General features: G+C 44.1%; 1 protein-coding gene across 1 annotated transcript; it reads left to right on the top strand.

The window, feature by feature from the left end:
• Window positions 1-1442: 1442 nt before the first annotated feature.
• Window positions 1443-25812, top strand: DHRS7C (dehydrogenase/reductase 7C). The gene is made up of 6 exons (XM_082272460.1): window positions 1443-1635; window positions 5092-5204; window positions 8569-8779; window positions 8866-8958; window positions 9300-9455; window positions 25262-25812. Exons 1-6 carry the CDS (start codon window positions 1449-1451, stop codon window positions 25468-25470), a joined length of 969 nt encoding a protein of 322 aa, XP_082128586.1. The 5' UTR covers window positions 1443-1448; the 3' UTR covers window positions 25471-25812.
• The last annotated feature ends 411 nt before the right edge of the window (window positions 25813-26223 follow it).

The following is a 26223-nucleotide window of genomic DNA, read 5'->3' as shown; positions in this document are numbered from 1 at the left end:
TACAGGGGGAGCAGAAGGGCACAGTACAGGGGGAGTAGAAGGGCTCACTAAAAGGGGGGGGGCAGAATGGCTTAGTACTGGGGGGGAGCAGAAGGGCTCAGTATTGGGGGGGAGAAGAAGGGCACAGTACAGGGGGAGCAGAATGGCACGGTACAGGGAGGCAGAAGGGCACAGTACGGGGGGGTTGAAGAAGGGCTCAGTACTGGGGGGGGGGGGGGAGCGGAAGGGCACAGTACAGGGGGGAGCAGAATGGCACAGTACAGGGGGGAGCAGAATGACACAGTACAGGGGGAGCAGAAGGGCACAGTACAGGGGGGAGCAGAATGGCACAGTACAGGGGGGAGCAGAATGGCACAGTACAGGGGGGAGCAGAAGAACACAGTACGGGGGGGGGGGGGTTGAATCAGGGCTCATTACTGGGGGGGGGGGGTGCAGAAGGGCACAGTACAGGGGGGAGCAGAATGGCACAGTACAGGGGGGAGCAGAATGGCACAGTACAGGGGGAGCAGAATGGCACAGTACAGGGGGAGCAGAATGGCACAGTACAGGGGGAGCAGAATGGCACAGTACAGGGAGGCAGAAGGGCACAGTACAGGGGGGGGGGGGGGGGTTAAAGAAGGGCTCAGTATGGGGGGAGCAGAAGGGCACAGTATGGGGGGGGGGAGCAGAAGAGCACAGTATGGGGGGGGGGGGACCAAAGGGCACAGTACATAATATGTCCTCTCACACTATAGTTTCCGTTCTTCTGTAGGTGAAAATCCTGAATTCACAATTTGGTTCCTGCAGACACTGTCAGGAGTGAATGATTTCCTTTGCAGGGAGTGTGGAAGGAATTCTGGGGACACTCAGTGATGGGGACAAGGCAGAGCTGCACAAAGTCATTTGAAACTCGACCCCGGCCATGTCCCTCCGTCTGGATGAGACTCAGGGGCCAAAATTACTTCTTTCCCACAGCTGAGCTCTATTAATATCCCTGGGAGAGCTGCTGACACCCCGGAGGGCACCGAGCGACTCCGACACTCCGAACCTTCCCCAACCTTCCGCAGAAAATTATTATAAATCTGCAGGTGAGTCCCCCCAATCCACCGACTGATGTGATATTGTGTGTGTGTGTCTATGTGTGTGTGTGTGTGGGGGGGGGGGGGGGTCAGCGTCTACCGGAGGGGGGGTTCTGTAACTGGACCAGTTATAATACTTAAAGATTTCTCTAAATCATTCAGAGGGCAATATCTATATGTCTATGTATCTATGTATCTATGTATCTATCTATCTATCTATCTATCTATCTATCTATCTATCTATCTATCTATCTATCTATCTATCTATCTATCTATCTATCTATCTATCTATCTATCTATCTATCTATCTATCTATCTATCTATCTATCTATCTATCTATCTATCTATCTATCTATCTATCTATCTATCTATCTATCTATCTATTCATCTATGTATCTATTTTCTCTTCCTGTAAAGGTAAATATGGGGTTTCTCACATTTCTGATATTGCCGTTGCTCCTCCTGGGAATCAGCGGAATTATCTATATATATCGGGAGGTTGTGCGGCTGATGTCGCGGTCAGCGTTGAAGAATAAAGTGGTTGTCATTACGGACGCCATATCCGGGTTGGGGAAAGGTGAGTCTCTGCTCCCAATACAAAATAATTTAAAAATACATTTATTTCATAATTTTAGGCCAATTTGTATTCTGCTACATATTTTTGGTAAAAAAAAATCCCAATAAGTGTTTTTGATTGGTTTGCGCAAAAGTTATCGCATCTACAAACTAGGAGAAAGATTTATGTCATTTTTATTTATTTATTTATTTACTAGTAATGGCGGCGATCTGTGATTTTTAGCGGGACTGCGACATTGCGGTGGACAGATCGGACCCCTGACTGACACTTTTGGGGGGTTCAGTGACATTACTACAGTAATCAGTGCTAAAAATATGCACTGTTACTGTAATAATGACACTGGCAGGGAAGGGGTTACCTAGGGGTGATGAAAGGGTTAAGTGTGAGCCTAGGGGAGTGTTTTCTAACTGTATGGGGGAGGGGCTTGTGAAATGATCATAGAGACATGTGATCCTATATAGAAGGATCGCAGGCGCTCTGTGATCATTTCAGAGAGAAGAACGGTCAGCTGTGTTTACAACATCCGACCGTCCTTCTCTCTCAGCGGGGAACGATCGCGAGAAATAAGGCAGATCGTCATTCTGACAGGGGGGAAGATAGAGACACAGGAACACAGATCTCTGTCTTCATCCAGTCATACCGTCCCCCACACAGTTAGCAAGCACCAGCAAAGAGCACACTTAACCCTTTGCTCGCCCCTGATGTTAACCCCTTCTCTGCCAGTGTCAGTACAGTGACAGTGCATATTTTTAGCACTGATCACTGTTTAAGTGTCACTGGTCCCCAAAAAAGTGTTAAAAGTGTCAGTTAGGTGTCTCGCAGCCGCCAGCCCCGTGGACCGGCTTCCCTCTGCCTATTGGGGACGGGAGCGCGGTGGTGGCGGCGCGTGCTCACCCCCCAAGCACCACGCGCGTGGCCGACATAGGGGCTACGCCGGTTCGCGCAGGAGAGCCAGCCTGCCGCAGTAAATTTACTGCGGTGGGCGGTCTTAAAGGAGTTAATGAAGGTTCAACATTTAGCAACTCACATGGTTGATGATTAAAACAGGCCCATCTAAGTATGCAGACATCCGGGGTAAAGCTGTCCACATAGACCGTCCTCCGCACCGCCATCGACGTCATCACTTCCACGCTGCGCTCCACGAGCACTTCATGCCTCGCTTTAAAATCGCTCTACTGCAGGGTAGTCTTCCCGGTCACAATTGCAGACTGACAGCGGTAAGAGCCGGCGGTGAGGAGGATGGTCTATGTGCTATAAAACACATCCAAAAAAAAAATTTTTAAAAAATCAAATTTATTTATCAGTTTAGGCCAATTTGTATTCTCCTACGTATTTTTGGCAACAAAAAAATCCCGATAAGCGTATATTGATTGGTTTGCGCAAAAATCTACATCCACAAACTATGTGATGTTTTTATGACATTATTTTTTTATTCTATTATTTTTATTTATTATATTTATATTATTTTTTTTATTATTTATATTTTTTATATTATATTATTATTTATTTATACAATTTTTTATATTTTTTATATTTTTATATTTGTTTTATTTTTTATATTTTTTATATTTTATATTTTATTTATATTATTTTATTATATAAATTTTTTATATATTATTATTATTATTATTATTATATTATTATTATTAATATTAAATATTATTTATATTTTTATTATATTATTTATTATATTTATTATATTTATATTTATTATATTTATATTATTTTTTTACTTTTTTTTTTACTTGTAATGGCGGCGATCAGCGATTTTTAGGGGGACTGCGACATTGCGGTGGACAAATTGGATACCTAACTGACATTTTTGACACTTTTTTGGTTACCAGTGACACCAATACAGTGATCAGTGCTAAAAATAGGCACTGCCACTGTACTAAAGACAATGGCAGAAAAGAGTTAACATCAGGGCTGAGCAAAGGGTTAAGTGTGCTCCTTTTTGGTGCTTGCTAACTGTGTGGGGGAGGTGCTCTGACTGGATGAAGACAGAGACCCGTGTTCCTGCTTAGCAGAAACACAAGATCTCTATCTTCTCCTCAGTCAGAACGGCGAGCTGCCTTGTTTACATAGGCAGATCGCCGTTCTGCCTCTGTGGGGAACGATCATGGTTGGACGCAGTGCTGTATTTTGGTCTAGGCCAACTAGGCCCAGGCCTAGGGCGGCACGTTGCAGGGGGGCAGCAAAAAGCCGCCCCCTCCCCCTGAGACTCTTTTGGCCACTGGTTGCTAGAGCCGCCTCTCCCACCTCTCTCTCACCCCCCTCCTCTGTCTCTCACTCACCCTCTCTCTCTCACCCCCCTCTCTCTTTCTCTCAACCCCTCTCTCTCTAACCCCCTCTTTTTCTCTCTCTCACCCCCCCTCTCTCTCTCTCTCTCTCTCTCTCTCTCTCATCCCCCTCTCTCTCTCATCCCCCTCTCTCTCACCCCCCTCTCTCTCTCTCTCTCTCTCCCTCACCCTCCCTCTCTCTCTCTCTTTCTCTCTCTCTCTCTCTCTCTCACCCTCCCTCTCTCTCACCCTCCCTCTCTCTCTCACCCTCTCTCTCTCTCACCCCCCCCATCTCGTGAGATCTCAGGGGTTCATGCTGGGACTTGGAGTCCTTCAATTATGGAGGGAGTCACATCCGTTAAAAAAGGAAGGGGTGGGGCAAATTTACATAGGAGGGGGAAGGGGGGGGGGCACCCGATTTTAGTCTTGCCTAGGGCAGCACAAAACCAAAATACACCCCTGGTTGGACGGAGGACATCGGGTCCGCCGGACCTGCTGATTGGCACCCCCTGTGTCCAATCAGCGCGCGATCGAGCCCCCTGGCGTACAAGTGCGTGATTTCACGCAATAGAGCCGAACTGCCGCAGTAAATATGCGATAGGCTGTCAACAAGTGGTTAAAGCGTGACATGTAAGGTATCTATTTACTCTGAGTAACATCTTCTGCTGCGTAAATACATTAAAAAATGACATAAAAAATTGCAACAATTGACTTAATTGGAGCCAATTAGATAATTAAGTGCCCACATCCCGCAGTCGCTACATAAAACAAAATTCACCTCTAAGCGGGACTTTTAAGGGCAATGAATGAAAATAGGTATAATCCAAAAAGTAGTATATATATATATATATAATAGAGTATAGAAAAAAACGAAAATCTAAAAAAATACAACATTTATTTGCATAAAGTACATAAGACCATACGTTCAAAATTGCAACAGTCGCCATTTTATTCTCTAGGGTCTCTGCTAAAAAAAAAATAGTATAATATTTTGGGGTTATCAGAAATTTTCTAGCAAAAAATACTGATTTAAACAAAAAGTGCCAGAAAAAGCCTGGCCGGAAAGTGGTTAGAAGAACATTTCTGCCTAGACACTTTTATCACCAACAGAAGATCTAACCCAAGGCAGGATGATAATAATGGAATATTTCACTTACCTGTGGAAATTGTTCTCCAGAATGTTCCAGGGTGTTCCATGCGGCTGGGGCACGGCTGGTCCTTTGTGGGAAAACATGGGAGAAGCTGGAAGCGTTACATGACGCCTTGATAAGTGTCGCTGATCCGAGTGTGGTAAGTGAATGACAGCGCCCCCCACCCATCATTTCCTGTATTACTTTTCTGCCACTTTATGTCAAGTACAGGAATCTTTTTTTTTTTTTTTTTTTTTGTAGCTGAGAATTTAATTGCATTGAGCAAGATGCAAGACGGCTCCCATAGAAATGAATGTGTTTTGACTTGGGGTTGATTTACTAAAGGCAAATAGACTGTGCATTTTGCAAAGTGCAGTTGCATTCTGGAAGTGCAGATGCTCCAGAGCTTAGTAAATGAGCAGAAGCTCAGCTGACTTCCATCATCCAATCATGTGCAAGCAAAAATGCGTCTTTTTTTTTTTTTTTTTTCCTTGCATGTGATTGTGTATTATTTCGAAATTAAGCTTTACCTCATTTACTAAGCTCTGGAGCAACTGCACTTTGAAAAGTGCATGTTCTATACGCCTTTAGTAAATCAACCCCAAAGTCGCATGACAAGTGCAGTTACTTCAGAGCTTAGTAAATAAGGTAAAGCTTCATCTGGAAAGAATAGGGGGGTTTGCTGCAAGATCGTAAGATTCAGTTTACACTGCTGCAACCTCAGTCATTCAACCTACTTGCGATTTCCTTGTGACTTGCTTGCAGTTTCCTTGCGACATTGTTGCGACTTTAGAGATTTACCATTGCAGTCCAATGGCACCAAAGTGGCAGAAAAGTGGTACAGGAATCTTTTTTTCATTGCTGCAAATTGAGTCGCATTGAGCAAGACGGCACCCATTGAATTGAATGTGTTTTGACTTGTCATGCGACTTTGGGGTTGATTTACTAAAGGCAAATAGACTGTGCATTTCGAAAAGTGCAGTTGCTTCAGAGCTTAGTAAATGGGGTAAAGCCTCGTTTTCGAAAGAATAGGGGGGTTTGCTGCAAGATTGTAAGATTCAGTTTACGCTGCTGCAACCTCAGTCATTCAACCTACTTGCGATTTCCTTGTGACTTGCTTGCAGTTTCTTTGCGACATTGTTGCGACTTTAGAGATTTACCATTGCAGTCCAATTGCACCAAAGTGGTACAGGAATCTTTTTTTCGTCACTGTAAATTGAGTCGCGTTGAGCAAGACGGCACCCATTGAAATGAATGTGTTTTGACTTGTCATGCGACTTTGGGGTTGATTTACTAAAGGCATATAGAACATACAATTTTCAAAGTGCAGTTGCTCCAGAGCTTAGTAAATGAGGTAAAGCTTAATTTCGAAATAATACACAATCACATGCAAGGAAAAAAAAAACGCATTTTTGCTTGCACATGATTGGATGATAGAAGTCAGCTGAGTTTCTGCTCATTTACTAAGCTCTGGAGCATCTGCACTTCCAGAATGCAACTGCACTTTGCAAAGTGCACAGTCTAGTTGTCTTTAGTAAATCAACCCCAAAGTCGCATGATAAGTCAAAACACATTCATTTCATTGGGTGCCGTCTTGCTCTTTGCGACTCAATTCTCAGCGACCAAAAAGAAAGTAAAGAATCCTTTACTTAGTAAATCCACCCCTTTGTGTCACAGTGTGAACCGGGGCTTATAAAGGGCCCCAGGATGGGAGTAAAGAGCCCCAGGATCAGTCGGAAGGGCCCCGGGTTCAGAGGAACGGGCCCTGGCAGTCATGGTTTCTTCCACCGAGCCCTTGAAGATTCTAGTGAAACCTCTGGGGCACGGCAGACAGCAGCTTTGCCAGTCTGAGTGGGGAGGGAAGTGTTAGATGTATTAGCAGATTTAAATACACTAACAAACTGAAGCCAAACTCCAGCTCACACTTTATAAACATTTACAGCAACAACTTTGCTCCTTTTGGGATAAAGGTTTTACATAAAAAGATCAAATTCAGCTACTTAGCTTCACACTTGCCAGGGTGCAAAGGAGGAGGGGGGGGGCGGGAGGAGAAGGAGCCAATTGTCTCTCTCCTCTTCCATCTGTGCGAGGGAGGAGGGAGGTGGAAGGAGGAGGAGGGAGGGGGAACTGTCAGTGCAGGCGCTAGGCTGTATGAGAAAGATGCCTCCAGCTCAGAGCTCTGCAGCCAGCAACCCCACTGCCCCCCCCCCCCGACAGTGGCCCAATGGCAGAGCCCGGTTGCAAGTGCTGTCAGTACAGGCTCTGGGCTGTATGAAAAAGATGCATCCAGCTCAGAGCTCTGCGGCCAGCAATACCACCGGGGCCCCCTAACAGTGGGGGAATGCCAGAGCCCGGTTGTAATTGCTGTCAGTGCAGGCTCTGGGCTGTATGAGCAAGATGCCCCCAGCTCAGAGCTCTGTGGCCAGCAACCCCACTGGGCCCCCCCCCGACAGTGGCAGAATGCCAGAGCCCGGTCGCAAGTGAGACCTTTGTGACCCTGGTAGATCCGCCACTGACCAAAACCATATAATATGAGGTCAAACCTAAACACTTTTAATTTGTATGCAATCATGCAGGCAGTGCTGGGACAAGGTCATCTAAAGCCCAGGGCGAACATGCCAAACTGCCCCCCTCCCCCCCCCCCAAGATGTATACGCGTTATGTGTCAGTAAAAATCCCCTCACAAAAACACTGAGCACTAATCTGCATGATTACCACCTAAGCATAAATCCTCCCCCCAGTACAAATCTGCCCCCCTGCTGAAATACCCCCTCCCAGCACAAATCTTTGTCCCCCCCATCCCCCAAATCCCCTTAGCTCAATTGCCCCCCCCCCCCAAAAAATGTACCCCTACTAGCACAAATCCTCTACCCCTAAAATGCGTCCTCCTTGTACACATCTTCTCTCCCCCACTTCAAATGTCCCCCTCCCAGCACAAATTCCCCCCAAATCCCCCCTTCTAGCACAAACCTTCTCCCCCCATCCCCCTTTCTAACACAAATGCCCCTAAATCACCACCCCCCCCCAAATTTCCTCTCCTAGAACAATTCTTACCTTCTGCTGCCCCCAAATTTCCCCTTCCAACATAAATCTCCCCCCCAATCCCCTCACCTTACATAATACCACAGTGCTCAGGGCAGCCGTCCCTTCCGCCCACCCCTTGTCCCGGACCTGCAGGCAGGCTCATTCACTGCATAGTTGAAGGTAAATCTAAAGGAAGTTGAATAAGAAAATAACGTGTGGACAGCTTTAGACTTGTGTCTAAACTGCTGCACCTCTGAAAAGCGATCCATGTTCTGAGCAATTTGAATGTGACAGAAGCAATCATTTTTGTCGCAGGCGTGAAGCAAAGCATCGCAACAGCAGCTGCATCCCCATAGACATGAATGGGCTGCCTGCGCATTGCACCTGGCAGCTAAAGAGACGGGGGGGGGGGGGGGTTAAGCCAACCCAGAATGCCGTGCTGCTTACAAGTAAATGTCATTTAGAAAGACAAAATTTGACTTGTAATATGTGTCTGTCAGACCTTCACCCCCAAGCTGGTTCTCCTGGACATCAGTGAGGTCGGTGAAATCGAGGAAATCGGGAAGGAGATTCTGGACTGTTACGGCTGTGTAGACGTATTAATAAATAACGCCAGCATGAAGATCAAAGGGCCGGCGCAGAGCGTGACGCTGGAACTGGACAAGAAAATCATGGATGCCAATTATTTCGGCCCCATCACCCTAATCAAAGGTCAGACCGACTCCGATTTATTCCATACTGAGGAAGTAACTGGAGATTTATTCACACTTATTATTATATTTTCTTCTCATCCTCAGCAATTCTTCCTCATATGATTTCTAGAAGAACCGGTCAGATTGTCCTGGTGAACAACATACAGGGGAAGCTGGGAGTTCCATTCCGAGCCGCATGTGAGTATTACTGGAGGAACGATTGGTGGACTGCAAGTATGAAAATATAAGAAATCTCCTGAAATACTCTGCACTGCTGGAGGACTCTGCTCCTTCCTCTATAACTCTCCTCTCCTGAAATACTCTGCACTGCTGGAGGACTCTGCTCCTTCCTCTATAACTCTCCTCTCCTGAAATACTCTGCTCTGCTGGAGGACTCTGCTCCTTCCTCTATAACTCTCCTCTCCTGAATTACTATTGACTGCTTTTGATGATATTACAATGAGATGTTTTTATTGATATCAATATTATTTCAGTGCCTTTGTTCCAGGTATAAAAAATCATTTTCTATCACTGCGCAGATGCCGCCTCTAAGCACGCAATCCAAGGATTCTTCGACTGTCTCCGCGCTGAAGTGGAAGAGTTCGATGTGTTTGTCAGCACTGTGAGCCCCACCTTCATCCGATCGTACCACGTCCAGCCAGAGCCCGGGATGTGGGAGGCCTCTATTTGGAAATGTAAGATAAAAGATCTTTCCTATGATTTCATAGTGCTTCCTGGTTGAATAGTTTTTATTGCATTTTAACAGTAAACAGGTTACATAAAAGTCGTGGTAAACAGTTGATAACCAAGTTTAACAGGTAAGGAGGGGGAGAGGGAAGGGAATGAAGGGAGTTGAGACAGGCATACATGGTGCAATGTGTCTTACAAGCAGTGCCATCTAGTGGTCATCCCCATAGTGCTTCCAATGGAAGAGTGTTATGGGATGATGATGTCGGGGTGATTGGGGCAATATATGTGGAAGGGTGTGTTAGTATTTAGGACCCCTGGTCCCAAATGGTAGTCCCGGACCACCTATGGCTCCTTTGCTCGTATTGGGTCTGGCAGGCCTGGGAGGCTGGTTTCTGGAAATAACACAGACGGAGACAGATGTATAGTGAAACCAAGCTCTCAGTTTATTATAGGCTCGTTGCGGCTTATATAGTAAAGAAAAAGGCATATAATCATAGGTATAGGGCACTTGTTACGTTCTTATTGGTTAAACAGCTTCAGGAGACAAAAGGTCACCTTGGGGAGTAATACCATATAAAACATATCTCGTGTGACTAGAATCACCTGACACAGCCTTATCGCGAACTGCAGAAATTTTCCATGGTACGTAAGCACTTTTCATATCTTGTGTAACTAAGGTCACATACACACACAAACACACAGCTTATAAGACATTAATGCATACAAAATGGGGTAGGGACATACAAAATGGAGGACACATAGAATTTGATATCTCCCCATCTCCCATAATCCCCTCTTAAAATCATTAACCCTTAATTGATTTTCCCTTGTCCCCCTGTATATCATTGGAATATATAATTCTTAGGGATATTATCAGGAGTCCTAAACCTCCTAGGAATATAGTACCACGATTGGCAGATTAATTTTCTATATCCCTGCTGCTTGAAAGACCAGATCATATATCATCCTTTAAACAATAAGGTTCTTTTTTTCTTTCTGTTTATACCTCTTAATGTACTCAGTATATTCTTTAGGGTTATTAGTCGAGGGGGTCTGGTAGCCTGGGACTTGGTGGGATAGCATAGAGACATTTTTCACCTTTGGTCGGGAAACTCTAGCAATAATACACATTACGAGTTTGAAGCATGCATATAGGAATAATAAAAAAAGCAAAACCATTATAACAGTCATAGCGATATTTTTCAACCATGAGGATATTCCTCCAAATTCAAAATTCCCACTACCAAAAGGACTCCATGTCTTAGCAATATTCCTAGCTTCCTGTTGCAACTTGTCTACTTCTTTCCGGTGCTGTGCAATAATATCATAATAATCGGGTATCTCAACAGATGTATTGTGTATCCATGTGCAACATTCATAATCCTCCGTAACTTCACATAACCCAGTAAGAGCAGCACTCATGCTTTCTATGGCTAGGTCATGGAGCTCAAGTTGTTTCTTAATTGCCCTCACTTCTATATTTAATTTGGTAATGTCCCCTGAGTTCTTATCTAGGATGTCATCGAGAATTTTAGAGTAATTATTCAACCTTTTCATCATGTCTATTCCCCATCCGGTCCATGAGGGGAACCAGGCCCATACCATATCCTTCTCAAGGAATAATTCCCTTTTATTGCGGTGTTTGAGGGGGTACCTAGGATACATACTAGCTTCGAGGAGATGTCCTCCTTCGTTGTCTCCCACTACACCCATGATGGGAACTAGGGATGCGAGGTAACACCACCCTTGGGGTTCAATGGGGATCCAAGGGTGACAAATCTTTCCACAACAAATATAAGTACTGTTTCCCAAAGCTAGGGGACGTTTGTGAAGTAGTGCCATTAATTGATCATCATAACTGGACCAAGCTAAATTTGACAACAACTGTCCTACTGGGGAAGAGGAAGTGGAACTGGAGTTAAGAAAGTTCATTAGAGTGGCGTTTAGGGCTGGTTCTGAGGTGTGCCAGAAGGAGCTGTCCATCGAGGTCATTGAGAAATTAATCTTAGTTTGCCGGCACACTTCAGCTCCCTTGGTGGAGTTTCCCAACCTAAAACACCAGTCTGGGGAATGACTCCTACCAATAATTTGGAAAGTGAGGGTATCATTTGAGAGTGTTCTCGTGACATTGGTGAGGACAACAGGAGGTGTACCATTTAGGAAAGGGGTGAAGTTTAAAGGTATCGCTATTAGGGGGATTCTAGCGGTGCTAGGATGGAGTTTACTACATATCCAACATTTTTCATATCCGGACTTCTGGGCATATGCATATTTAAATTGCAACAATGACATTTTATCTGTAAGACTTTTTGAGCTTTCATCTCTCTTTTGTCTGTTATGTGCATTACTCTGTGTTGGGGTGTTGGAAGCTCTGCAAATGGCCTGTAGCCCTACCAGGTCTTCTGGATAATAAATACAGCTAGTGGTAACCCATACTACAGAGAAGACTGAAAATGATACGAGTCCCATAAGTAGCCAAAGTTTTCCAGAATCTGGTGCTATTAGGAATGTCATTTTTCTACAGGGTCAGGGCCGCCTGCCTCTGAAAAACCCCCTTTTCTTGACTATCCTGTTCGAGGTCAGAGTCGTCCACTCCCGTTAGTACCTCTCTTGCTTCTGGACCTTCCTGTTCAAGGTCAGGGCCGTCCGCCCCCGTTAGTACCTCTCTTGGGTCTGGATCTGGACTTGCTTCTGGGGGTGGAGCCTCCTTCACCAATTTCACTCGAGTAGCATGGATCCAGGCTTGTTGGTTCTCCACAAGGACAGCGATTCTGGTCACTGCGACTACCTTTGTCTTTTGGTCCAAAACGAAATCCGGCCTTGGTCTTGTGATGCTACTTCATCTCCTTCCTTCAAGTGATGGGTTGATACCTGTGAAAAGAAAAGAAAGGTGCGAGCAACTTTTCCGTTCCACTTGATTCAAAATTCCAATTTACTTTTTCTCAACTCGTCTTTGATTGTCCTATTTATCCTTTCCACTGTACCTGAATTCTGGGCAATGCAAATAGGAGCACTATTACGGGGTATACATGGTTTCCCCTCTTTGCAAATCAATCCTGTTTCAGGATTCCTTTGCAAAACAGGATAACACCAGTCCTCCAATTCCTCAGCAGTGGCTGAGGCCTGTAGATCTGTGATCAACTGGGCATCATCGGGGAGGATGTGGGTTAGGACAGGCATTTGTTTTAGGGCTCCTAAAGGTAACTGTTGTGCGGCTGCTTTTGCTATTTTGTCTGCTAGTGCGTTGCCCTTGGAGATGTCATCAGTACCTCTGGTATGTGCCCTACAGTGAATGATAGCTAACTCTGAGGGTAACAACATAGCCTGAAGAAGGTTGGTGATGAGCTCTTTCATCGTGTCTGCACGGGGTGAAGTGACACTTTCAATTGTTTCTAGGCAGTCATGTGGTTCTTGGCCCATATCATCTGCTGAATCCATCTACTATTGACTAAAAGGAACTCTTATTTCTTCCCTGCTTTGGGCCTATATGTAAAAACCTATTTCTAGATGTTCATGTTTGGCCTTATGTGTTTGTTTGTGTTGTTCCTAATACAGGTGATGCACCTAGCAACATATGCTTTCACTAATTTAGGCCTGTAAATGCAAAAAAAACTTCAGTAATACTTCATATGTTCTTTCCCACCCCCTGTGTCCTATACCATCATACTAGGCAATAGACAGTGGGGCGCTAGCTGCGGGGATACAAGATCTCCCCTTCTTTTAGAAAAAGGCCACTCTCAACTTTTTCTAAACCATCACCTAATTCCTTAAACCTGTTCTGTAGCATGCGTTTGTAGCTCTAATAATGTGTGATCTTTTGGCCTGACTTTCAGCTCTACAACCAGGAACCATCTACAAAAACATCCTCTTCTCCCTCTATGGCTGTCTAGATATATTATGTCTATACAATCATGTTGTTGTGTAACACACCCTTTAATCCCAGTAACCCATTTAAAACTGGGGCCTACCTAGGGCAAAAGATGTGGCCATCCCTATTACCATCTCACAAGATGCTATGTTTGGAGTCACCTCAGGCATGCCTTAGACCTGGACTGCGACCATCTTTGGACAAAAACTATAGGGCAAAATCCATCACCATACTCCTGGGCAAGTACACCTGTCATGGTCTTACAATTGTCCCTTGCATAAACACAAAACATTTTTCCATAATTTGGGAGGCCCAGTGCAGGCGCTACAACCATAGCATTTTTCAGATACATAAACGCATTCAACATTACTTGTGACATTTCTGGACCTGTGGCTTGTCTCAAAATGTTGTCATAAAATAGGAGCAGTCGGATCCATTGCAATCAATGATCCTGGTTTTGTGGGCGGGCAAGACCCACTGTGGGCTGGCAAGACCCACGTGACTGACTCTCCTTTTCCCCCTCTGTGAGAACAAAACCAAGGTAAACAACACTTTCCTGACACCATTGTCATTATTCCTGTGACACTTTGTGTCCACATACATGTACATTTCTCAATGAACTCACTCGCTCTGACTGGCCTCCACAGAGTGACTACATATGTTATCCACATATTGTAGCGGGACTGACTCATGAGCAGGTGTCCATCCCCTCTTGCGTGGTCTGGAGAACTATAGAGCAGACAACTAAAACTGTCTATTTAGCCCTGAGGCATTTCTACACCAGGTCAGTTACCTGGACTGATTATCAAAACAAGAAACAAAGATGGCTGTGTCTCCTCGTCCACTAGGACGGTAAAAAAAACATTACTTCAACCAATCACTGTAAAGTGGGTAGCATCGGATGGTATGGCTATCAGTAGAGATGGCACATCAGATACCACTTGCATATTACATACTTCAGTCAGATAAAACTAAAACTTTTTGGCTCTGTGCCAATCTTACTAAAAAAAACTTTTTTATTTTTTTTTTTTTTTTTTCTTCTGCCAATCTAACAAAAACCTGTCCAGAGGTTCCCCTCCCTCAATAGAGGACTCCCCTAAAATATCACCCAAAAACTGAAATCAGATAAAAAGTTAATCTGATTTGAAACTTTTGGCTCGGTGCCAATAGGGTCCAATGGTCACACTAATTGCGGTAACCCTTTCTGTCCCAAAATAAATTTCATAACGTATAACAGGAATGAAAATATTTAAGTTTGAACCCTTTCTTGGCAAGTAGCCAATTTTCAAAATTTTGCACCAGAGCTCCCTTTTACATTTAGGGACACAAGGGACCCATTTGTAAAATGTAATTTCTCATTATCTATAATTCTATAAAAAATAACCTCAAAATATCTTGCCGACTACGGCGAACTATGTTTTGCCTGATAAAAACTGTATTTGTTCACTATTATTACTCTTCCCAGAGGTTCCTATGCTTTATGCACAAATGTATAAATGGCAAAACTCCAAAAATTCCATAAAAAGATAATTGCATATGTTTGGCAATGCTGGTGGCCGTGAGAAAACCAGGTGCTGCTGTACTGTCTAATGTTTGCCTGACTCCATACATTTTTAAACCTTGATTAAATCTCCAGGACAGTTTCACCTTCTGCTTACAAGCAATTGGACTTTACTCTTAAAAGCCCTAGTTAACTCTTTATTATTCTTATTACTTTTCAGCCTTCTAGTCTTTTCAACTGTTTTATTATTCTACAAGGGGGCATAGGTTAACCATTTTTCATCTCCCCTTATCCCATTGTGGATTACCCGGGAAATATGGGAAAGCTTGTCTATCTTCTAAGCATAATCCTTTAATCATAATACACTTAAAATCTTCAGTATAACTCACATATACAATATACATTAATTCTTAACACTTTAACTTTAGGTAGACAGTTCTTCTACCTTAATTTACTTCCAGGAATATTACTCACCAAATATTCCCGGCCATTTACATAACAAGACAATAAACAAATACCAATATTCTCTCACTCAATAGGACATGTCTCTATGATTTACACATTCACATAATCACTTGTTACCATGGTAACCTTTTATGGTTTCAAAACCCTCCTTCAAGCCACTGATGTATATAAATTAAACCCATATACTTTTGGACTCGGGTGTCCCTTTTAGGACAAAGAGAGAAAAAAAAACCCTTTCCGAGTCTTGACCAATACCTCCCGGGTACAGTGGCTATCAAGAAAGTTTTCCTACCATTATAGACAAACAATACAAATTATCTTATACTTCTATGCGACAGAGAAGGAAAGCTTAAAGATTTTTCAGACACAATACGAGCAAATTGCTAACACTTCTTAAGTCTCCCTGAGACTAAATATTTCCCTGAAATATTTCAATTATAGGTATGTTGCGTGTGTTCCCGGAACACACCAACCCCTGTGGTTCAATTGGATATGAGTCTAGCCAGTGTCCCCCCCGGAGCCGCACTACAATCGGTTACATAGAAAGGAGTTTTCTACTTACCGGGTGAGTGTGGGTGTCCGCGGAGAGTGACTCTCATATCCCGGCATACGAGCCCCCAGCTGTTAGTATTTAGGACCCCTGGTCCCAAATGGTAGTCCCGGACCACCTATGGCTCCTTTGCTCGTATTGGGTCTGGCAGGCCTGGGAGGCTGGTTTCTGGAAATAACACAGACGGAGACAGATGTATAGTGAAACCAAGCTCTCAGTTTATTATAGGCTCGTTGCGGCTTATATAGTAAAGAAAAAGGCATATAATCATAGGTATAGGGCACTTGTTACGTTCTTATTGGTTAAACAGCTTCAGGAGACAAAAGGTCACCTTGGGGAGTAATACCATATAAAACATATCTCGTGTGACTAGAATCACCTGACACAGCCTTATCGCGAACTGCAGAAATTTTCCATGGTACGTAAGCACTTTTCATATCTTGTGTAACTAAGGTCACATACACACACAAACACACAGCTTATAAGACATTAATGCATACAAAATGGGGTAGGGACATACAAAATGGAGGACACATAGAATTTGATATCTCCCCATCTCCCATAGGGTGGAGAGGCGTATTTTACTCATTATTACATTTCTTCCTGGAGCACTGACATTCATGGGTTGTTTTTTTTTTTTTTTTGGATTGTCAGGTATTCTGGAGTCCAAGGGCAGATTTCACTATTTTTACTATTTTAGGAGTCACCAAGTGGAACAGCCAGTGTTGTACTTGTTAATATTTATTATTACAGTTGCCGGCAGTGACAGTTCATTTGTTGTACAAAAAAACTGCAACAATGTATAACAGTAACAACCTACTGCCTCCAAGCAGACCATACATGATTTGAAATTTAGCTGGTTCAGCAGGGATCGGCTGAATTTCAATCCATGTATGGACACCCTGGTTGTACAGAAGTTGATCCATTGATTGAGATCTGTAGAACCACCCTGTTGGGTTTATCCCGAACGATCAGTGCCACCAGCTAAAGTCAGCAGCACTGATTATTGTGTTGTGACGATGAGAACACAATAGTACAACAGGAGTGATTCCCCCACCCACCTTGAATGTGTGGATGGGTAAATCGGATTATACATGGTCATTGTATGGGCAGCTTTAGTCTTCTCTTTAGTCTTCTTCTCCACTCCATCCTTGACTAAGCTGCAGGGCTGGGACAAGGGGTGGACAGGAGGGATGTTGCCCTGGGCACAATGATTTATTGCAGGGATGGGGGGGGGGGGGGGGGTGCCTTGACCCTAACCCTAAGGGAAGGGGAGCGCAGGTTGGCATCCTTGCCCTGGGCGCTGGATGACCTTGTCCAGGCACTGCTAGGATGTATCCTTCCAAATACTACTATAGCGCCGACCTATTCTGTAGCGCAGTATATAGTGTGCACCGAGCTTCCCTCACACACCAACAGCAATTTCATGCAGACTCAGGAATCAGTCCAGGGGATGTTTGTTTGTTTTTCTTTGTTTTTTTGTAGGGGATTAAAACTTGGATGGGGACTGGAAACATGGGATGCCCAGAACTGCAGAACCACCACTTGAGGACTTGCTAACTTTCTGGCTGGTAGGAATGAACGTTGCAAAGCTGTCCTCCCATAGGATTGATGGCTCAGCTGACTTATTAATGGAAAGTCCCTCTAAACTGATGCACCTGGCTGACTTTGAATCCCCAGCTAGAGGTGTAGGGTTGCTTTAAAGGCTGTGAGCTGTCTCATGGCTCATTTCCACTGAGCGTTATGGTACGGTTCGGTACGGTACGCAATTTTTGCCGTTTCCATTGTGAATGGTACCCTAATTCCGAACCGTACTGTACCACTTTTTTGGGACCCTTTTGTTGGGGTACCAAGCACATTAGTACCGTACCAACAGGGTGGAGCTAATCTCTGCAGAACTTTGATTGGTTGACAGAGAATTGTCGATCACAGCTTTCCGGCTACACCACGCCTATCATAAAAGGGTACATTTGGCAGTGGAGACGCAAGGTGTACCGTTCCGAACCGTACCGTACTGAACTGAACCGTACCGTACCACTCAGTGGAAACGAGGCATTGCTGTTTTCTGGTTATGGGCTTGCAGAGTATTGCATATTTACAAAAAAGCGCACACATGCAAAAGAAATGACTATCAAATATAAAGGCAATCAATGGATAAATAAAAATGGGGATTTGGTCCCACCATATGGCCATATCGTGCTCAAGCCCACCACTACGTCAAAGTATCCCATTATCAGTGGGTCCTACACTATCCATATAAAAAAGGATGAATCCAACTTCTCAAACCCTTGGAGATACTTACTCCTAACTGGGAGAGATGTGCGACTGCACTATGAGGGACTCATCCAATATCTGCTAGTCAATGGACACTAATGGAGTACAGGTGTGGGAGGGTGGGGTGCTCACCTCAGAGTCTGGTCAGACCGAATACATTACAAACAAAAAAGAGGTTGGGGGAGCACACCCTGAACATGCATACCTTGCTGCCCCTCCTCAGTCTAGTCTTAGGGTGTGAATAATGAAGGTTACTCACTCAGTTCCTCTTGAGGTAATCCTGAAGTCCTGATGGTTGCTGCAGATTCTTCCTGCTAAGGAGGCCTGGCTCCTGACTGTCAGGGTGCTCCAACTAAGCCTAACTGAGGCTGGGTAGGGATGTGAGTCTCCAGCGCTCTCTCTCTCTCTCTCTTTCTTCCACTAGCTTCTTCCTTCTGCCCAGGGGCAGAGCCCCTCAGCACAGGGGTCCCCTCCAGGCAACTGGCCCCTAAACTCTGCTCTCACATGGCCAGGCTCCAGGAATATTTATGGCCTATCTCCCCACCTACTGGGCCTTACCCAGGGATTGGAGGAGACTCCATAAATATTGAGGCTTATTCCCTCTTTCTCCACCCTCTAAATTCCAGAACCATCCAGTACGTTCTGGAAGCCAGGGGGAGGTAACAGAGACCCAGTACTTGGACCTCGGCCAGCTAACACAAATAAATTAACGTAAGAAGGAAGTGAGGTAGTTGGCGCTGCCTAAAAAAATTATATAATATATGGAGGATAAAAATTGAATTAAAACCAATACCTAATATATAGAAGGTGCTCTCAGACTAAAATATATATGGATGTAAAGTGCAATTGGTCAATCAATACAATCACAAATCAATAAATATACATGTATATCTTATGTAAACATTTAAAGTGCAAAGTAGTGCAAGAAAAATGGTGCAATAAAACACACACAGTGCGCACGCCCCCAAAAAAATATATATATCTAAGTTGTAGATCTAAGTTTGGGGGCGTGCGCACTGTGTGTGTTTTATTGCACCATTTTTCTTGCACTACTTTGCACTTTAAATGTTTACATAAGATATACATGTATATTTATTGATTTGTGATTGTATTGATTGACCAATTGCACTTTACATCCATATAAATTTTAGTCTGAGAGCACCTTCTATATATTAGGTATTGGTTTTAATTCAATTTTTATCCTCCATATATTATATAATTTTTTTTAGGCAGCGCCAACTACCTCACTTCCTTTTTACATTTCCAATATTGACTTCATAGTCTATATTTTAGGGGTAGGCAGCAGCCTTTTTAAATTATTTAAATTATTTCTCCATAGCGCGGATATTATTGCCTTTTAACAAATAAATTAACCCAAGCTCCTCTGCCTACAGAGGAGCCCATCTAAATTTCTGTACATCTGAGGGTGCTACATTATAGACACATACAGTGCGGCTCAGCTCCACCCCCTGCTCCCCCCTAACAGGCTGTCCTGTGAGGAGAGAGAGAGCAGCGCTGGTGTTTTCGGGCACGGCACTGGATTAAGATCCAGCTCAGGTAAGTATATTGGGGGAGGGGGGAACTGGTCACAGAAAGCTTTTTTTTTTTTACCCTAATACAAAGAATGCATTTAGGTCAAAAATATTCCCCCTTTAGGACCACTTTAAGCGTTCTCACCATTCCTACTGAGTTTTTATTTTATATTATGGGCATATACTAAACAGACTTAGCTGGAACACACAAAGGTGGGCAGAAATAATCATTCTAAGGTAGGCAGTGACACCTCATATTGGTTTGGAACAGTGGCGACTGGTGCTCAAAATTTTTTTTTGGGGGGGGGGGGGGGGGCGCAAACAGTAAAATGTAATAGGTATTGCTTTGCAGCAAAAATGCTGTAAAAAATTGCATAACTTTGAGGTCACAAAAGTGTGAAAGGGCCTCTGCACACTGTATATAGATTACAAGCTCCAGTCTGTACACTGTGTTACTCAAATGATGCAATCTGTACACGCTATATATATATATATATATATATATATATATATATATATTAATATATATATTACAAGCTACAGATACACTGTATAAGGATACAATGTATCACAAACTGCAGTCTGTACTATATATATATATATATATATATATATATATCTATATATATATATATATATATATCTATATATATATATATATATATATATATATATATATATATATACAAGCTGCAGGACACACACTGTATAGATATAGTACAAGCTCCAGTCTGTACACTGTATATCTCAAATGATGCAGTCTGTACTATATATATATATATATATGTATATATATAATACAAGCTACAGATACACAGTATAGGGATACAAATATATCACAAGCTGCAGTCTGTACACTATATATAATAATCTGAAGATAAACACTATAAAGATATTTTATAATCTGCAGTCTGCACCCTGTATATAGATACCTTACAATATGCAGTCTGTATACTGTACATATAGACATTTTTGGAACACTCAATCGTGTGCAGGATCAGACAAAGGAGAGGAGTGTACAGATAATGGGGTTTGAGGAATCCCAAAATAAATAAGGAACATGCAGAAACCTTAATTTTGCCCCTTTGGGCAGAAGTGCATCCATCACCACTGTTGTACAGCGTAGGCATAGCCTAATATTATAGAACCATTTATTGTGGGCAGTGCTGTATTTTGGCCTAGGCCAACAAGGCCCAGGCCTAGGGCGGCACTTTGCAGGGGGGCAGCATAAAAGCCGCCCCCCCTCCACTTGAGACTCTATTGGCCACTGGTTGCTATAGCCGCCTCTCTCACCCTGCTCTCTCTCACCCCACTCTCTCCCTCTCTCACCTCCCTCTCTCTCTCTTACCTCCCTCTCTCTCACCCCCCCCTCTCTCTTGCATCCCCCCCTCTCTCTCTCACCCCCCCCTCTCTCTCGCATCCCCCCCTCTCTCATCCCACCTCTCTTTCATCCCCCCACTCTCTCAACCCCCTTTCTCTCCTCACTCTCTCTCTCTCTCTTCTCTCTCTCTCACCCCCCCTCTCTCTCTCTCTCTCTCACTCCCCCCTCTCTCTCTCACCCCCCCTCTCTCTCTCTCTCACCCCCTCTCTCTCTCATCGCCCCCCTCTCTCTCTCACTCCCCCTCTCTCTCTCACCCCCTCTCTCTCTCTCACCCCCCTCTCTTTCATCCCCCTTCTCTCTCTCCCTCCCTCACTCCCTCACCCCTCTCTCTCATCCCCTCTCACCCCCCCCTCTCGTGCGATCTCAGGGGTTCATGCTGGGACTTGTAGTCCTTCAGGGAGTCACATCCGTTAAAAAAGGAGTGGGGCAAAATTACATAGGAGGAGGAGGGAGGGTGCCCAATTTTAGTCTTGCCTAGGGCAGCATAAAACCAAAATACACCACTGATTGTGGGTCATATATTTCATTAGCAGAAATGGCTGATGACTATTTACAAGAAGTGTTCAGACATTTCATGGTGTGGCATTTTATGAATGGCTAATTGAATGTCATTGGTACTCATCTGGCAAGCAGAACAATAATTAGCTATCGTGAATATTGTTAAGGCAGAGCCTGGAATACCAGATATCTTCTAATGAGTGTATCATAAGATCAATTAGCAGAGGCCAGAAAGCCTGTTGTAAATAGCTTACAGCAGTCCGCATTTCTATCTGAGTTTGCTAAGTGCAAACCTTAAAATGCAGTCATTATTCATAATCCTAATATGATAAAGTTACATTAATAATGGGAAGAGATCCAAACTTATCAGAAAAGACTGGTTACATAAATAGACTTCTTTAAAAAGAAGGGTTTTCATGGATCTTCTAAAGATGGATAGATTAGAAGACAGATTGAGGTAGGGAGTTCCAAAGGATGGGAGAAGCTCTGGAAAAATCCTGGAGGCGAGCATGGGAGGAGGAGACAAGGGAGCTAGAGAGCAGGAGGTTTTGGGAGGACCAAAGAGAGCGGCTTGGTTGATATTTTGAGGTTAGGTTGTGGATGGTTTTGTAAACTATTGTTAGTACTTTGCATTTTATTCATTGAGTGAGTGGAAGCCGGTGGAGGGATTGACAGAGACTGGAGGAGGACACTGAGTGGAAGCCAGTGGAGGGATTGGCAGAGAGGGGTGGAGGACACTGAGTGGAAGCCAGGGGAGGGATTGGCAGAGAGGGGTGGAGAACACCAAGTGGAAGCCAGTGGAGGGATTGGCAGAGAGGGGTGGAGGACACAGAGTGGAAGCCAGTGGAGGGATTGGCAGAGAGGGGTGGAGGACACTGAGTGGAAACCAGTGGAAGGATTGGCAGAGAGGGGTGGAGGACACTGAGTGGAAGCCAGTGAAGGTATTGGCAGAGAGGGGTGGAGGACACTGAGTGGAAGCCAGTGGAGGGATTGGCAGAGAGGGGTGGAGGACACTGAGTGGAAGCCAGTGGAGGGATTGGCAGAGAGGGGTGGAGGACACCGAGTGGAAGCCAGTGGAAGGATTTGCAGAGAGGGGTGGAGGACACTGAGTGGAAGCCAGTGAAGGGATTGGCAGAGAGGGGTGGGGGACACTGAGTGGAAGCCAGTGGAGGGATTGGCAGAGAGGGGTGGAGGACACAGAGTGGAAGCCAGTGGAGGGATTGGCAGAGAGGGGTGGAGGACACTGAGTGGAAACCAGTGGAAGGATTGGCAGAGAGGGGTGGAGGACACTGAGTGGAAGCCAGTGAAGGTATTGGCAGAGAGGGGTGGAGGACACTGAGTGGAAGCCAGTGGAGGGATTGGCAGAGAGGGGTGGAGGACACTGAGTGGAAGCCAGTGGAGGGATTGGCAGAGAGGGGTGGAGGACACCGAGTGGAAGCCAGTGGAAGGATTTGCAGAGAGGGGTGGAGGACACTGAGTGGAAGCCAGTGAAGGGATTGGCAGAGAGGGGTGGGGGACACTGAGTGGAAGCCAGTGGAGGGATTGGCAGAGAGGGGTGGAGGACACTGAATGGAAGCCAGTGGAGGGATTGGCAGAGAGGGGTGGAGGACACCGAGTGGAAGCCAGTGGAAGGATTTGCAGAGAGGGGTGGAGGACACCGAGTGGAAGCCAGTGGAAGGATTTGCAGAGAGGGGTGGAGGACACTGAGTGGAAGCCAGTGGAGGGATTGGCAGTGAGGGGTGGAGGACACTGAGTGGAAGCCAGTGGAGGGATTGGCAGTGAGGGGTGGAGGACACTGAGTGGAAGCCAGTGGAGGGATTGGCAGAGAGGAGTGGAGGACACTGAACGGTTGGTAAGGTGGAGGAGTCTTGCAGCAGCATTCATTATGGACTCAAGGGGGGATAGTCTATGTAAAGGTAAAATTTAGTAGTCAAGGCGAGAGATAACCAGGGAGGGAGTGAATTAGAAGCTTGGTCGAATATTGTCTTTTTTGTGTATTATTTTTTCTCTAAATATTTTATTGCACCATTTTCTTTTAATTTTTCATTATTAAAAGATATTTTAAAATCACTAATCCTCATCTCTAATGCACTAAACCAGATGTTAAATATTTTCTGTCTCTTTAAAGAATACTACTGTTTTAACCCTACAAGCTTTTCTTAAAAGTCAGAATTGTTAAAGCAGAAACTGTGAACAGCCCATATTTCTGTTACATGGTGGCAGCTCTTTTGTGTGTATAACAGTTTAACTGCAGAAATAACCAATCCCATTCAGTCTGTAAAATTAGGAGTTGTTGCCAGTGTAAGCAAGGAATTATCAGGGCAAGGTTTTCCCCAGAAAAGTAAGAAGCCTCGCTGGTGAATTATATTTTCAAGCATTTGTCCAGCTGTGATGAATTCTGACTGCATTTTGCTCAATACATTGATTTCCTATGATTGTTACAAAGTTACATAGTTAGTGAGGTTGAAAAAAGATATCAGTCCATCCAGTTCAACCTATGAAGTGTGTGTGTGTTTGCTGTTAAATGTACATTGTATACCCCTGTATGTTGTACATTGTATACCCCTCTATGTTGTACATTGTATACCCCTGTATGTTGTACATTGTATACCCCTGTATGTTGTGGTCTTTTAGGTGCCCATCTAATAGTTTTTTGAAGCTATCGATGCTCCCTGCTGATACCACTGCTTGTGGAAGAGAATTCCACATCCTTACTGCTCTGACAGTAAATAACCCCTTATATAGTTTAAGGTTAAACAGCTTTTCTTCTAGTTTTAGTGAGTGCCCCTGTGTCTTATTGTATTCCCTTTCTCTGAATAGTTTGTTCCTTATGCTAGGGTCATCGCCAGTACAGTATTTGTACATTGATATCATATCCCCCCTCAAGCGTCTCTTCTCCAGAGAGAATAGGTTCAGTGCTTGTAGTCTTTCCTCATAGCTTATGTCCTCCATTCCCCTAATTATTTTTGTAGCCCTTCTCTGGACTCTCTCCAGTTCCAGCACATACTTCCTGAAGACCGGTGCCCAGAACTGGACGGCATATTCAAGATGTGGCCGGACCAGAGTCTTGTAGAGTGGAAGAATAATCTCTTTATTTCTGGAGTGAATCCCCTTTTTTATACATCCCAGTATTCTGTTGGCTTTGCTTGCAGCGGCTTGGCATTGCATGTCACTGCCAAGCCTGTTGTCAACTAGGACCCCCAGGTCCTTTTCTATCTTAGATTCACCCAGAGGTTCCCCCCCTAGCAAGTAGCTTGCATTCGTATTTCTGACACCCAAATGCATTACCTTACATTTTTCTACATTAAACCTCATCTGCCATGTAGTTGCCCACCCCATTATTTTGTTCATGTCTGCTTGTAAGGTTACCACATCCTGCATAGAAGATATTGGCCTGCTTAGCTTAGAATCGTCCACAAATACTGAGATTGTGCTAGATATCCCATCCTCTAGATGGTTTATGAATAAATTAAATTAATTCGTAAATTGTCAGCTCCATCTAGTGGCCATAAAGCTGTATTTTTCCCGATTGAGGTATTTTGGAAAAAATACAGCATTATGGCCACTAGATGGAGCTGTGGATAATAAGTTAGGCAAAGGACGTTTAGAATTCGTCATGGCTGGGTGAATTATTGGGGTTGGAATACAATGCCGATTGTACAGTCAAATAATAAGCGCACATCCCGCCACTTTCATCTGTGGCAACGGTTCGGTCTAATATATGTTTCTTTTTTTTGTGCAGTCTTTTTCAGGAAGCTCTCCTATGGCGTGCACCCCGTGGAAGTGGCGGAGGAAGTTTTGCGCACGGTCAGCAGGCGGAAACAGGAAGTCTTCATGGCCAATCCCATCCCCAAAGCCGCCATTTACGTCCGAACCTTCCTGCCGGAATTGTTCTTTGCTGTGGTTGCCACTGGTGTGAAAGAGAAACATTTCGTGGAGGAGGAGAAGTGAATGTTGCCATATTGGCAAAGAGAAGCCTTGTGACGGTCCTGCTGAATTCTGATACATATTGATACCAATACCTTACTGTCATTGTGTTCTATTACCACACTCACTGTTGGTGCTTTGGGCTTATATAGATATTTTATATGTATAGTATATATCAAATTTCATAACTATGTACAGAAGAGGGTCAGACATTGTACAGTCTGATGACAGGTAAATGGCCAAGCTGTGTGGAACTACAAGTCCCAGCATGCTCTTTGGGCGTGCTAGGACTTTACCAACAGCTGAACATCTACTGCATGCCAATCACATATATTGATGGAGCTGTATCGCTTAAAAGAAAATCTAGATGCAACATTGTCAAATCTATCTTCATATATCCAGGAATCCCACCACCATTAACTGCTGATTCTGCAGCAGATAGAAAATATAAGCATAAGGTCAACTATTCTTGAGAATTGATGGGTGATCCTCTCTTGGGGGGATCAGATTCCTCCGAACAAAGCAAAAAAAAATGGAATTATCTTCATATACAATACATAATCTGATTTAAAACACTGTCTATCCTCTTTAAATGTTGTGTGATTCCAGATTCTGGTGGACCCATTCATAAAAAAAAAATCTATAGATGATTGTCACAAGCATTCCTCCAGTCATGGCAAATTCTGATTGTTTTTTTTTTTTTGCTTAATACGGTGAATTCCTATGATCATTAGCTCCATCTGGTGGCCATAATGTGATATTTTCCCTGATTTGGGT

This window comes from Pelophylax lessonae, assembly GCF_965119305.1.
Source record: "Pelophylax lessonae genome assembly, chromosome: 11".
NCBI classification, from domain to species: Eukaryota; Metazoa; Chordata; class Amphibia; order Anura; family Ranidae; genus Pelophylax; species Pelophylax lessonae.
Note: the sequence above shows the minus strand (reverse complement) of the source record. Positions and strands in the feature narration are given on the sequence as shown.